This window comes from Urocampus carinirostris, chromosome 9 (genome assembly GCF_059441175.1).
Source record: "Urocampus carinirostris isolate Australia breed hairy pipefish chromosome 9, RoL_Ucar_1.0, whole genome shotgun sequence".
NCBI lineage: Eukaryota > Metazoa > Chordata > Actinopteri > Syngnathiformes > Syngnathidae > Urocampus > Urocampus carinirostris.
In genome coordinates, this window is record NC_142357.1 from 28,471,871 (window position 1) to 28,487,397 (window position 15,527).

Sequence of the window (15,527 nt, forward strand, 5' to 3'; positions counted from 1 at the left end):
TGCATTGCAGTAATCGAGACGGGAGGTAACAAATGCATGAATTATTGTTTCCGCATCAGACTGAGACAGTATTGAACGGATTTTAGCAATGTTGCGAAGATGGAAGAAGGCAGTTCTAGTAATTTGTTTTACATGCATCTCAAAGGATAGTTCAGGGTCAAATATGACACCTAAATTTTTAACTGAGTCACTCTGTGTGATGTGACATTTGTCAATGTTCACAGCAGTTTTTGAGAATAAGTCCCGGCATTTAGAAGGACCAATGACTAACATTTCAGTCTTTTCAGAGTTAAGACGCAAGAAGTTGAGTGACATCCACTCTTTTATCTCAGTGAGACAGGCCTCCAAATTTCCACAGTTTAGTGTGGAAGATTCCTCCAACGGAAGATATAGTTGAGTGTCGTCTGCATAGCAATGGAAGCTGATATTGTACTTGCGAATAATATCACCTAACGGAAGCATGTAAATGTTGAAAAGTAGGGGGCCGAGCACTGAACCCTGCGGAACACCGCAGGTAACATTAAAGGGCTCAGATGTCGTTTCACCATATTTAACACAGTGTGTCCTATCTGAGAGGTAGGATTTGAACCACGAGAGGACAGCTCCTGAGAGACCAATCCATTTTTCCAACCGTTCTAGTAGGATATTGTGGCGTACTGTGTCAAAAGCAGCACTAAGATCCAGCAGCAGCAAAAGTGATGAAGCGCCAGAATCCATTGACATTAGGAGATCATTTGTTACCTTGATCAGAGCTGTCTCAGTAGAGTGGTTAGCCCTGAATCCTGATTGCATGGATTCAAAAAGGTTATTCTCCGATATGAAAGCATTCAGCTGCTGTGCCACTACTCTTTCGAGTACTTTAGAGAGGAAAGGTAGGTTTGACACAGGTCTGTAATTACTTAATATTTCTGGATCAAGGTTGGGTCGTTTCAGTGTGGGTTTAATAACGGCGGACTTAAAAGCTGCTGGAACTACACCTGAGGAGAGTGATGTATTTATAATATTTAGAACTGAAGGCCCAAGGACGCTAAAAAGACTTTTAATAAGTGAACCTGGGAGCGGGTCGAACTGGCAAGTTGTCGGTTTGGCCGCATTCACCACTTGTTTGAGATCATCAAGTGACAGTTCACTAAAACCGGCCATTTTCCCAGGGCAGCCACCCTGTCGTGCATCTGTAAATTTCAGTCCTTTAATACGTGTGGTACTAACAATATCTTTTGCAATTTCTTCCTGTATGCATTGAATCTTCTTAGTGAAGAAGACCATTAAGTCCTGAGCAGAGTGTGTCGAACTGTCTGCGATAGCCTGTTGCCTTGTAAGCGATGCTACAGTGTCAAAAAGGGCTTTGGGGTTGTTCTTTTGAGACGCAATCACCTTCGAAAGGTAGGCCGATTTTGCAGAGGCAAGGGCCGCTTTATACTTTAACAAGCTGTCACACCAGGTTTGATGGAAAACCTCAAGCTTGGTAGCGCGCCATTTTCTCTCCCATTTCCTGCATTCTTTTTTAAGGGTTCTAGTTTCATCAGTAAACCAAGGTGTGCGTCTTTTAGGACGTGATTTTAGTTTTATGGGCGCTATTGAATCCAGCACACTAGTCAGGGTGGTATTGAACTCATTCATGAGTGAGTCAATCGAGCCATTGTATTTAGGAAAGGACGCAACTGCTCCAGGAAGGAGTTCAAAGAGCTCAGAAACTGTGCCAGTGCTTATATTGCGTCCGCTAGATCCCTCAGCTTTATTAACTTTACATTTAGTTAGCACCTCAAATGTCACTAAATAATGATCAGAGATAACAGTAGTACACGGTAGCACCATAATGTTTGAGGTTAAAACTCCTCGAGTCAGAATCAAGTCTAGCGTGTTCCCATTTTTATGGGTTGGCAAGTCAACCAGTTGAGTAAAACCAAATGCATCAATTAGAGAACTAAACGCAATAGTAAGTGAACTGTGTGGGGAGTTCATATGAATGTTAAAGTCTCCCATAATTATAATTTTGTCTGCATAGGTTACTAGTTCAGACAAAAGTTCAGCAAATTCGTCTAAGAAAGTTGTGTATGGCCCAGGTGCACGATAGATAGTTATTACATCAATTGACAATTGAGGGGACCGCATCACAAGAGCCTCAAACGTTTTGTAATTATTAGAGGTACGTGTATTAAATTTGAGCGATTTTTCAGAGATTAGCGCAACACCACCACCTCTTTTCAGCGTGCGTGCTATATGACTACTCTCGTAGTCTGGGGGAGAGGCATAATTTAGCGCTAAGTGCTCATCCGGGCGTAACCACGTTTCACAAAGACCCATACAGTTAAGTTTATAATCACGAATAATGTTATCAACAAGTAAAGCTTTTGGAGCAAGCGATCTAATATTTAACAGACCAAATTTCAGCTTTGCTGAATCATTTGACTTAGCTGAACTCTTTGTAGTCTTTGTCGAGATCTTCAAAAGCTCCCGGCGTTGTGGCCGCTCGTGAGCGCTGAGTTCAAAGCGTCGGTTGTCCGGCGAGGAATGAATGGTGGAATTAGTTACATCCTCGCGTCCATCTTGCTGCTTGGACTTCACACGCTTCACACATCTACCTGCACGGCAGCCACGTTTCTGTTTTCTTTCTTTACGGGGCCGCCGCCGCCGTTTTTTAAGAGGAATAGCTGTCCACAAGGATGCCGGGTCTCTTTGAAGTTCGCTCGGTATATCATGGGCGGTATAAAAAGTGCCCGAATAATCGAAATTTAGACGCCCTCCCAACCGAATAAGTTCGTCCCTACTGTAAGTGTTTTTGGCCACACATGTGTCCAAAAGTGAAAGCAAAAAAGACAAGAGAACGGCAATAAATAGAAGATTAGCTGGAGAGCTCGCCGCAAGCATGTATCCATGCGCAGTCGCCATCTTGAATTACGAAGAAAACAAAACCACACATTCGCCATTGACACTCTGTGGTCTGTGAAGCCCTTTGAAACTTCTTGTGATTAAGGGTGTCACAAATAAGCATGACTTGACTTGACTATAAAGAAAAAGATAAATAAAGTTAAGTTGAACTTACTCTTGGAAGAGTTAGGCGACTTCCTCCTTCGTGGTAAAAAGCGGACGATAAAAAAGCGATCCAACCAATTTCTCAACCGCATCAAGCTTTCTTATTCCAATTTCATTTTAAAAGAAACATCTCATCTCTTCTTTAAGCTTTACACCAACTATATCGAATGTATGCACGAGATATTGAACAAAAAAAAAAATTTTCTTAGCATGCTAGAGATACAGTGCAGTGTGTATACACACAAAATAGGAAGTAGAAGGCGAATTTCTTATTCAGGGTGGATGCTGGGTGACCTCTGACAGCTTACAGTAATGTCCGGATATTTTTCGACATCCGAAAAAGAAGGTTCATATGTACCGTTGTTCGTAACTCGAATGTTCGTATCGTAAGTCGCAAGGTCTCGCAACTTTGGCAAGCAGCCGCCGACTAGATTTTCCCCCGTAGGCGAAGTAGTCCGCGGTGTACGCTAGGATATATATACCCTCGTTTCATTTCCTAACCAATGTGTCAATCATCATTTGAATCGGTCACTATAAGTTATTCAGAGGTAAAGGAGGCAAGTCCTTTTTAGCATTTTCAGGGTCATGCTAAAACGGCGTAAAACCAAGCTTGCAATTGGTCGAAAAAGATCACAAATTTGCTCTACGGCCTGGAAAAAACATTTTTTACTAGTTTGTATTTGTAATCAGGAACTATGGGGCTAAACAGACAGCTAGCAACAAGCAACCTATATCAATGCAGATACTTCTCGGCATATTTTTTATTTTATTTGTTTTGGAGTGTGTACATATTTTAAGAGGTTGGATTTACTACACTCACGGATGTAAGAGGACCATGGTTGCGTATTATTATTGAATGTGATGGCTGCAAGACGACTTTGGTGAGCTACCACGGCTTTATATTTTCCCAGTATCTTGTTTATGACTGATCTTGATGTAACTGTGATGAGTCTATTTTTAAATTCAATTCAAAGTGTTTATTGTCATATGCACAGTAAGAACCACGTTTCCCTGCACAATGAAATTCTTACTTTGCTGTCCACACAGTTGCCAGTGAAAGAGAAAATAGAAACTAAGAAATGGTTTGCATTTCTCAAATCACGAGAGTTTAACCTTCCTAATCAAGTAACGCATTTGAGCAATTGGTGACATCGTACAGACACCATGTCCGTATGTGTCTGAGACATGTATTTGCTTCTTTGAGAGCCTTCGGAATGTTAAGGGGTTAATAAGTTTGACCGAACTATCTGACTGTTATGTGGACGTTCCCACTATAGCGCCTTATAGTCCGGTGCGCCTTATGTATGGAAAATATAGGACAAAAAACATTATTGGGGGGTGCGCTTTATAACCCGCTGCGTCTTATAGTGCTGAAAAATACAGTAGCTTAGATTTGCAGTTGCGGGAATTCATTTTTGATGTAGCCCATAACAAGTCCATAATTGATCTTTGCACAAGGACACATTTCACAAACATATGCCAGTTGTCCTTTAATCACGAGGGAAGAAGAGAAAAGCTTAGCCATCAGAGAACAGTGTCAGTGTCATTTTTAAGTAACATGGTTTAAAAAGACAGCAACAATGTCAAGCATTTAAATAACTTCACCCAATATTTAAGAATTTCTTAACCGTTAAAAACACATTGAAATTCAAGCATTTTTCTAAGATTTGAAGCACCCGTACAAACTCTGAATACGGTCCAAAAGTATGAGGTTTATCCGTCATCATTTTTGCACTGCAGAAAATTGGCAACAGGACTGCCAACATTTCAGCAACCAACAGCATAAAACCAATTTATTATTATAGGCTATTGTTGTGGGCTGACTTGGTTTTATGTGGTGGTAGGGTAACATTAGCTGCAAGCAATTTGAATGAGCCCCACTGATTGGTCCAGAGCCGCCACTGCACAAAGCAACACTCGGGCCGTTGTTCCATTTGTTCCTCGCCTTTGGTTCTGTGCACATAATGGCACACATGCTGCCATAAATGAGGAGAATCGCATTTGGGGAAATGACACAATGGCGCAAAATTGGAAGCAATAACATATAATTGATAATGTATAATGGCATTTTAATTATTCAACAACTGCGCTTGAAATTTGGCAGACTGTGCTGGATAAATTTATGTTGTGTTTTTGGAGCTGAATAATAACATTTTAAACTTTTAATAGATATGTCACTCATGATGTGTTTTGTTCACTAAACAATTTCTCATTAGTGTTCTGATAGGGTAAGATCACGCATCAAAACAATACTACCCATTTGTTGCCGTATACGGCTACAGATATCAAAGATCCACTCCAGCTAGGCTGCCATCAACAGCTATGTATGTTTTTTTGACGGAAAATAATGATACTACTGAAACATTTCAAATAAATTCCAAGTGTACCAAAAAAAGTCAAAAATTTTGCATTTTCGGCCATTCTCCTTCAAAAGTATTCTTGTCTACCTATAGTTTTCCTGAACATGAGACAGCCAGTACCTGTCATGTATATTGCATATATTGTTCAGATACTGTGTATTTTTTTTTAAAATTATAATTCTGTGCAAACTTGATGTTTGAAATCAGGAGGCTTGAAACATGTGGATAGACACAAACCACCTCTTCTGAGAGACTGTGTACATCAGGGGTGTCACACTCGGGGGCCACACGATAGAACAAACATTCTCTCGGTGGTCGGACTAATAGATTAGAGAGAAAGAGAGAAGGGGAAAGCGAGAGAGAGAGAGAGAGAGAGAGAGAGAGAGAGAGAGAGAGAGAGAGAGAGAGAGAAAGGAAGAAGGGGAAAGCAAGAGCCAGAGAGAGAGTGAAGAGAAAAAGAGAGAAGGGAAAAGAAAGAGAGAGTAAAAAGCGGGAGAGAGAGAGAGCAAGAGAGCAAAAAGAGAGAGAGCAACTGAGATATATAGAGAGAGAGATAGAGGGAGAAAGAGAAAAGCAAAAGAGAGAGAAAAAAGCAATAGTGAGAGAGAGAAAGAAAAGCAAGAGTAAAAGCGAGAGTGAGAGAGAGCAAAAAGCGACCGAGAGAGAAAAGCGAGAGCAAAAGAGAGAAAGAAAAGTAAGAGCGAGAGAGAAAGAAATCGAGAGAAAGAAAGCGAGAGAGAGAGAGAGAGAGAGAGAAAAGCAAGCAAGATAGAGAGAAAGCAAAAAGGGAAAGCAAAAGAGAGAGAGAGAGAGAAAAGCGATAGCGAGAGAGAAAGCGAGAGAGAGAGACAGATAGAGAGAAAGCGATAAGCAGGCAAAAGAGATAGAGAGAAAGCAAAAAGCTAGAGAGAGAAAAGTGAGAGACAGAGAGAGAAAAGTATGTGAGAGAGAGAGAGAGAGAGAGAGAGAGAAAAGTGTGAGAGAGAGAAAGCAAAAAGCAAAAAAGAGAGAGAGAAAGCGAGAGAGAGAGAAAGCGAAAAGCAAGCGAGAAAGAGAAAGAGAGAAAGCAAAAATCAAGATAGAGGAAGAGAGAGAAAAAAGCGAGGGAGAGAGAGAGAGCAAGAGAGACAGGGTGAGCAAGAGAGAAAAGAAAGAGAGTGAGAGAGAGCGAGAGAGAGAAAGAGAGAGAGAGAGAGAAAGAGAGAGAGAGGGAGAAAAAAAAATACAAGTATAGCGTTGGTGAGAGGCACCTGGCTTTGGCAACATCAATGATAAATTTAAACCTGCAGCTCGTTTTTCTCTTGCTCTTGCCTCAGCATTGTCTCGCGGGCCAGATTCAATCCATTAGCGGGCCTAATCCTGCCCGCAGGCCACCGGTTTGACACCCCTGGTGTACATGATTCAATGCTGCTGTTTTTGTTAGCTACAGAGTTCTAATTAACTCAGCAGTTAGCTTTTGGTTGTCCCACGCTAACCCTAGGTAATTAGATTCTTTCCTTATGAGAAAATGTGGTCGCCTGTTTTACTGAAGTGGTTATCTTTGGCGGACAAACACCTCATGAGTAATTGACGGTAAACTCGGTTATACAACCAAGGTTTTATCCGAACGATAATTTGGCGTTGGACAAACATTTTCTTTGCTTTCATCCCCAAAAATAATCCCTTGTTTAATGTTTTCAATTTCTTGTATTGTGTTTCTTTTTCCTGAAGAAAATAACAACACTTTCATTTTTCCACCCTACGATCAACGCTACCATTCAAGTCGTCAAAATGGGAGTTATCTGAAATTGGCACAGCCAGTTGCAAATTCACACAACCTCCTCCCTTCATTGCTATTCTGTTGCCCACTTCAGTACACCCACCACCGCCGCTTATTTACCTGTAGTGTTGGGCACAAAACTGAAAATAAAGTTATTAGTTACAGCTAATAGTCATTTAAAAATTGCGTATAATCCGAAGCCATCTATAATCCAGGAAGTAGTTCAAATTACCGTATATACTCACATAGTAGCCGACCCCTTAAAACTGATAAAAAATAGCCACATAATATATAAATATAAGGCCAGGGTACACCAATCTTGGGAAATAGTATAGCATTCATATTGCTTGGCTTGTGCAATCTTGAGAGCTTGAAAACTAAGAGTTAAGACACCCCATATCAATTTTGTCTTTAAACAACTCGAATATTTCTTTCTAAATTTTTGAGTTATGTCCAAGACTTTTTTTCTTTTTTTCCAGGTATAGTGTATTGCAAAAATAGGTTTTCCAAATATAAAGACTAAAATTCAAGTCACATTTTCCATAACTTCTATGCTCACGTTTGCCCCATTGATATTGTTGCTCCTGTATAAGCCACGGCCCCTCTCAATGTGCTGCCTACTATTCGCCACTGGTGACACACAACCATGTATGCATATATAGACTGACCCTCTGATTTCAGTATATTATTAGTATATTATCGCTGTAAATAAGTATTGGATGCGAACATATACAGTGGAAATAATAAGAATATCAGGATATCTTCATGAGCAAAGGAGCAACCGCTAAAATGCAAGAGACGTTGTAATTTGCAATCTGCTTTTAAAAAGTAGCGTAACAGCACACCACTTTGAGACAAAAGCTGAATTAAAAAACGTTATCTCTAACCTGTTACAGTTCTTGCCAATGAGAAAAGTAACCATGTTCCAGAAATACTGTATGTTTCTTTGTAACGTCTTACTCCTAACCAGGCTTGGGGAGTAACGGAATACATGTAACAGTGTTACGTAATCAGAATACCAAAATAAATTCACTTGTGTTCAGTTACAGTTACATTCAAAAAGACGTACAGACGCTGCCCTACTTAAAAACGATATAGGTTCCGGACGATCGTTCGTAAGTTGAATTTGTTCGTAAGTTGCTTCAATGCTATACAGACGTTCCCCTACTTACGAACATTCGACTTACGCAAATTGGTAGATACCATCATTTTATTCGGGAAGTCGAAAAATATCCAGACATATTATTATGTGCACATTTTTCCACGTACAGGACATTACTGTAGTGCTTCTTTCCGCCACTACCGCCGTTTGGTGCTGTGAGAGGTCACCCAGCATCCACCACGAAGTAAAAAAAATCTGCTTCCTCTTCCTAGTTCGTGTGTAAACATTCTATACTGTATCTTCAGCGTGCTAAGAACTTTTAACATTTTTATTGTTTAATATCTCGTGCATACATTCAATATGATTGGTGTAAAGTGTAAAGAAGAGGCGAGCCGTTTCTTTTGAAATGAAAGTGGAATAAGAAAGCTTGATGCGGTTGAGAAAATGGTTGGATCGCTTTTATTTCATCCACTTTTTACCACGGAGGAGGAAGTCACCTAACTCTTCCAAAATCAAGTTATTTTCAACTTTACAGTCTAGTTATGTTTATTTGTGACGCCCTTAATCACAAGGAGTCTCAAAGGGCTGCACTGATCACAAAATGTCAACGCCTAATGTGTAGCTCTTTTTTTCAGTACTATGCTTTATCATTCAGCCTGCTTTGTAACGTTATAGAGCATATCATTTTACTAAACGTTTTTTGTTTCAATTTCAAAAAAATACAGGTTACTTATACAAGCCTTCAACATACTTATATAAACCTTATACAAAATATAGCACTGAAGCAAACTACGAACAAATTCAACTTACGAACGATCTCGTTCGTAAGTAGGGCAGCGTCTGTACGACCAAAAATGCTGCAAAAATAATAGCGTAGTGCCATGTAATTAAAGTGCAACTAACGAGACAACACCAACAAACAAGTATGAACAAATGAAATGACATGAAATGATGAATGCAATTTCATGCCTGGGAGCATGTGCCCTCTTCCACCGCATCCCTCCAATTATCCAAGCATTAATTTTATGTACTCGTTCATGTGTGTCTTGAATGTACATATACATAAAGCACTCATAGATGATTTGCGTCTGTCATCATTTCAATAACTGACATTAGAGAGGCAGAGAGAGATCCCAGAGTGTGTTGGAAATGTTTAAAGTGAATCATCAAACCAAATTCTGTAATTTTATATATATTTAGTGTTTCTTGTCTTTCATCAGCATATTTGGTGTTAGAGTAATCCATAAGTAATCAAGTTATGTTACTTTAATATAGTATCTATCTATCTATCTATCTAGTATTTTGATGAAATTACTGATTACATTTTTCAACAGGTAATTAGTAACTGTATCGGATTACATTTTGAGAGTAATCCTCCCAACCCTGCTCCCAACATTGTTTACCTGTGGTGTGGATCAAGTAGTTGGCTGAGTGGTACTCTCTCCCTTGGACGACGACCCCGCAGGAAACCCCGAAGAGCAACGGCGCCATGTCGATAGGGATGGACCAGCCTCGCTTGTTGTCCCACGTCAACTCCTCCATGTCCAGCTGGTTTGGGTACTGCGATCACAGAACCAGGACCAGTAAAAAATCCGCTCGGAGGGGGGAAATCGAGGCCCGGCGTCCCCACCAACCGCGTAGAGCGTGACGTTGAGGTCGGGAACCGTGACCAGACACGGAACGACGACATCGGCGGAGTGGCGGGAAACAAAAATGGTCTCCAGGTTGTTCCCGGTGGCCTTGCCCCTCCGGAGGAAAGGATGCTGGAGGTCTGAATGCAGATGGAACGCAGCAGGTCATTAATGAGTCACCCTCAACACCGCTGGGATAACGGCGAACGTTAGCGGTACATTGCTGTCTCTAAGTGAACCCCATCGGGCACACCATACGGGACGTTTATTGATATATAAAAAAAAATATGTCATTGTACAGTCTCCCCTCCCTCACATTTTGATTAAATCACCAGACCTCAATGCCCTTCTTTTTGTGACTCACAGCAAATGCGGCGCTAATGTAGTGTCACCCATTTGTGCCGCAGCTGTTATCACGGCAAAACTCATATCGCCTCGGCATGAGCGCGATTATCTCTCCATGCTTTCTCGCCAAGGCCGCTGGCCATTACACACCAGGCACAGATGATGTATTACCGCTGAAAACTCACTTTTTTTTCATTTCGCCTTCGTCCGAGGCCGGTTCTGTTATTGCTGTATTCTAGTCTGGAGTGCTGCAGAACAAAGGCCCAGGAGGACAGAAAATACTCGTGCAGTCCCAGGCGGCAGTGACGGGGAGGCAGGTGAGGCTGTGCCTCACTTGTTAATATGGATAGAATTAAAAATATATTAAATCATTTATTCAGAGTAAAAGTTATTTCCCATTCAACTTCATTAACTTTCTCTTGCCTTCGCTCTTAAATGCTAATCTACTAGCGATTCCAAGAACCAAAATGAAATCCGCAGGTTTGAGAGCGTTCTCTATTTGGGTCCTGTTGCTGTGGAGTACTCTGCCGTCTGAGATACAATCTGCAACCTCAGTGCAAGTGGTTAAATTGATGCTTGGGTGACGTAGACCTCAATATTTTGTCTTCTTGAGGGAGAAGGATAAGCCTGCTAGTTGCATGCATTTGGATTCATCGTAACAGCACATAGACCTGATCTAAGCCATCATGTTTTTGGCCCAAAGAGCTATATAAGCAAAGATATTTGGATTTTCTTGTGGAGAGAGCCACACCATGTATTTTAAGACAAAATTCAACAAAACCGCCAAACCCGCTCTGCAGACAAAAACTAATTCTTCAGCATATTTTATTTCACTGCGTGATTTTTGATGGTTTCATAAATCTAGGAAATAATAAAAATGCCAAAGCCTGTGTCCCATATCAATATAAATATACCACCTGAAATTTGACTCCCTCCCGCAGTTACCGCAGAGTGTTGAGGCTCATTTTATTATTTTTGTCCTAAATAATGGTTTAAAAACAACGTGTAAGCCAAGTAATTTGGTAAGAATGTCACAAAATACTCCATATTTACATATTTACCTTCCTTGCAGACGGCGCTGGGCGAGAAGGACAGTGCGCGTCCCATCCTGTGTATAGCTCCACCCATTCCCACCCCTCACCCAATCAAATTGCTCTACGTGCTTTGCAAGAGCTTCTGGGTAAAACGTTTTTTGGGGTTAAAGTTTGTTCTCTGAGTTTCCATTGTAATGTGTCTCAACAGTGAACCTAAATTGTTTAATTAGCTTCCATATAAAGAATTATTAAGCGATTTACAACCAAAACGAAATTTTCAGGTGTGACACCCTCACAGGAACTGTAGGTAAAATTGTGTCCTTTACATACTGGACTATACCCCCGAACTAATCAGAACTGTCCTGGCTTTTCTTGTATGAGACCTGACTCAGCATAAAGCAATAGAACAAAAGATAATCAAGACCTATTTCATCTGAGCCATATGTGTTCATAAAAAGAGGCATATATGGCTTGCAAGCCATAGGTTCCCGACCCCTGATCTAGAACCTTATCATCCGTCAAGATTTTGAGGCAGGAAGCTATCAACTGGACCTTCTGTTATTACCTAAATTTAATGTTGACGATGTTTGCTATTGTCCGTGGATGCCCTTGCAGCATCCATTGCACCCTGATCATCCTGGAACCTCGTTTGCGCCCCTATCTTAAGGTTTTTTAATTTTACTCATCCAGAAGTTTTTAAGTTCTTACTCATGTAGGTTTCAGATCAGGGAATGTTGTAAAGGTGGTCTAAGCAGCACTTTGAGACTTTTTGTGATTAAGTGCTATACAAAAAAAGGCATAACTTGAACTTCCACTTTGTATTAAGAATATTATTAATATAATTAGTATGGGACACATGCTGACCATCTGCAAATCCAGACTGAGAAACCTCAGCCCAAAACAAAAAATGAGTCATCGTTTCAGCAAGTAAACAGCAAGTCAATCCATTCAGTAATTTTTTTTCTCGTCGCATATAATTTTTTTCATAATGGAGTATTACCTCCTTTATTTAAAAGGAACAAAACGTGACGTATCACTCAGCGACTGCTGATGCAAAATGAGTCACACGATTCTCTTGCCTCATGGCAGAGGGTGGTAGTGAGACCAAGGATTCTGATCAGGCAGACACCTCAGCATCAAACTATAGGATTAGTGCTGAGAGCAATTCAAGCCATCCAGTATTCTTTGTTCCTATTGCATGGGCTTTTTCTATATTACCTACCTATGTATATACACTTTGTTTATAAGTCAAGGTAAGATAATTAAAACAATTCTATTGCTTTCCTACTTAGTCAATCAAATAATGAATAAGATTTAGGTTCATCCATCCACCCATCCATTAGCTGGTCCTCTTAACCTTAGTAGGGTCACGGGCACGCTCGAGCCCATTCCAGCTAACTTCGGGCAGTGGGCAGGCGAGACCCTGAACTGGTTGCATGGCACACAGAGACGGACAACTCACTCACTCATTCACACCTAGGGACACTTTGGACCGGCCAATTAACCTGACATCCATGTTCTTGGGAATGTGGGAGGAAACTGGAATGCCCAGAAAAAGCTCATGCAGGCACGGGGAGGACATGCAAACTCCACACGGGGACGCTGCAGTAGCCAGACTTGAACCCTGAACACCGTCAACCCTGGGGCTACGCGCTAACCACCCGTCTGCCATGCCGCCCAGGTTCAGGTTCATTTATCCGGAAATCGTCCTGTGCCCCACCAGACACAAACCTCTCTGCACGTCACTGGCAGGCAGTGTTAGACGATGAAATATTGAGATTTGAGTTGAACGTGGGTTCATGTTGTCCAATGCTACCATCTGGCATGTGACTTCATTTTATCTCAACTTCTAATTCGATGGCCGCGGCTTCAATTACTTGTTATCTGCACACCTGCTTGGATGCGTGGAAGCTGTTTTGGCACCTTGTCAAAAGGTACAAACAAGCTATGCTCATGAGTGGACCTCTCAGTGGAGAACATCTGAACCACTTTCCTCTTATTTATTTTTTGCTTTGCTCATCCAGATTTTTCGCAAAAGCATCAAGGCAAGACGTGTATGTTATTATACCGAATTGACGTCATCAGATGACGAGAAAAACACCATATGTCAATGTCCCTTTCCAGTAGCACACACCGATGAGCGCTCAAATAAATGTGACGCTAAATTAAAAATAAAGCGTCAGGTCAGCGTGGATTACATTCCAAACGAAAACGATGTTTGGAGTCCTGGATGCGTCCCTGTGTCTTATCCTGCTCGCAACAGTTTTTGTTAGGTAGTCTGTGTTCTAAAAACTTCAAAATTTGGATTGTTGAATAACCAAATAGCTCTTTACAGTGCACAATAAAATTTGCGTGGTACGGCGAGTCAGTTGAACTTCAATAAGTAAAATAATTGGGAACTGTTTATACAGTCCATTTTTTCAGTGTACCAAATATTATATATTAAAAGTGAAATATATTATTTGAATAGGAAAAAAAAATTCTTTTAATTTTAATTATAATATATTAGAATAACGTATTTTAGTGTTAATAATAGTGTTTAGTTTTAATTCCATTACTGTCATACTGATATTTTGATTGGCTCTCCTCCTATTTAGACTCAGTGCTCTCATTCACTCCTTGTCAGTCCGTCAACGAACCTCTGCAGTTGCAAGGCAAGCATTTTGACACTGACCGGTATCCTGCTTGTGCATTCTGTATCGGGTATCGATCCCGTCTGTCCCGTCCTGTCCGGTATCCTGCCCGTGTGCCCTGCATCTGGTATTGATCCCGTCTGTCCCATCCCGTCTGGTATCTTACTCGTGCAGCTTGTATCCAGTATCGACCCAGTCTGTCCCGTCCTGTCCGAAACTTTTCTCCCAATCCGGGAATAAATAATATTTGAGGGTGTAACTAATAAATCAGGTAGCAACCAATCAGAGCCCAATTGAAGCTGAGTCACGATTGGGTATTAGCTGAACCTTAGCAACTGTAATGCCATCTTCACTGTCCTCTAACAAAGATAAAACCGAAGGATAGGATATAGAAATAACAAATATTTTTCAAACATACTTCCAAAACAATTTGGAGAATTGTAAGTCGTGTTATTAGTGAACATAGCATGTCAACTAAGATAAATTACCCATAAGTAAAAGTGTGAGTATGAATGTTCTTTTCGGACCTTGTGATTAGCCAATAACTCCTAAACGGCTATTTTTTTTAGCCTAGCATGTGCCAAGATTAAATTTTCTACATTATTAACAATGGTACTCAAAAGTAACATGCATAGGAAAGAATAGGAGAGACTCAAGTATAAAAATACAGTCCAAGGATAACATCATGTCTTGCTATCGAAAAGCCAAACAAATGTCCATGGTCAACTTTAATGAGGTTCTCCCAAAGTGCAGACTCATGTGGAGCTGCCAGACAGACTCATGTGGAGCTGTCAGCCATGTTTGACGCGTATGGATCAATTTGCAGAGGCGGTAAAGAATTTTGATACTTGCGAAAGCAAGAGGGAAAAAATCCCTTTTCACTTGTTACCATATCTGACATGGAGGGCAGGAATTTGCAGAAAGAAGCATCATACAGCCTTATGGATACTGAAAAACATCTCGGATCAATACAAAATGTGAATGAAGCTCCCCAAGCAATTGAGTCATTTCCTTTGACTCTCCAGATTCTGAAATCAGTATTCAAGCTTATATCCGGAGCGCAGTCAACAGCCTCGCTTCAAATTATGCTCTCGCAGCTTTGATATTGAAATGACACTCGAACTTTGGAAATGTATTTGTGGGAGAGCAGTGTTGGATGCATTACTAAGAAATAATTAGTTACAGTTACTAGTTACTTAATTTAGAGGGTTTACACCCTTTTCATGGCCAAATTCAAGCACTTTTCAAGCACTTTACAGGCCAGTTTTTCAATTTCTCCAGTACCCATTCCGGTCTCTTCACCTGTCCTCTTGGGCGCGACGCATAAGAGGTGCGGTGACGCTTCACATGACCATGCCATACAAACTAATACCTGCTGCCGTTAGTCATGAGGAAGAAGAAATGCAACAGTAAAGTGAAGCAACCATGCAGGGGCGTCTCGTTTTTAGCAGACTTGATTTATTTTTCTTCATTAAGTGCATGTTTTATCGAGTCAGACTGCAGGGAAACGTGGCAACAAGTTCAAGCATTTACAAAATCTTCACCCAAAATTCAAACACTTTTTAAACCTTGAAAACACAACATTAAAAATATTTTTAAAGCACCCGTATGAACCCTACATATAAAGAAT

General features: G+C 40.7%; 1 protein-coding gene across 1 annotated transcript in view; it reads right to left on the reverse strand.

Annotated features, from left to right (window-relative positions):
* Positions 1-15,527, reverse strand: part of flt4 (fms related receptor tyrosine kinase 4) — a 119,733-nt gene that overhangs the window by 63,733 nt on the left and 40,473 nt on the right. The window contains exons 4-5 of the mRNA XM_088343430.1: positions 9,889-10,025; positions 9,658-9,814 (exon numbers count right to left, since the gene is read on the reverse strand). Of these exons, the coding sequence (XP_088199556.1) occupies positions 9,658-9,814; positions 9,889-10,025 (294 nt within the window). The remainder of the gene's footprint in view (positions 1-9,657; positions 9,815-9,888; positions 10,026-15,527) is intronic.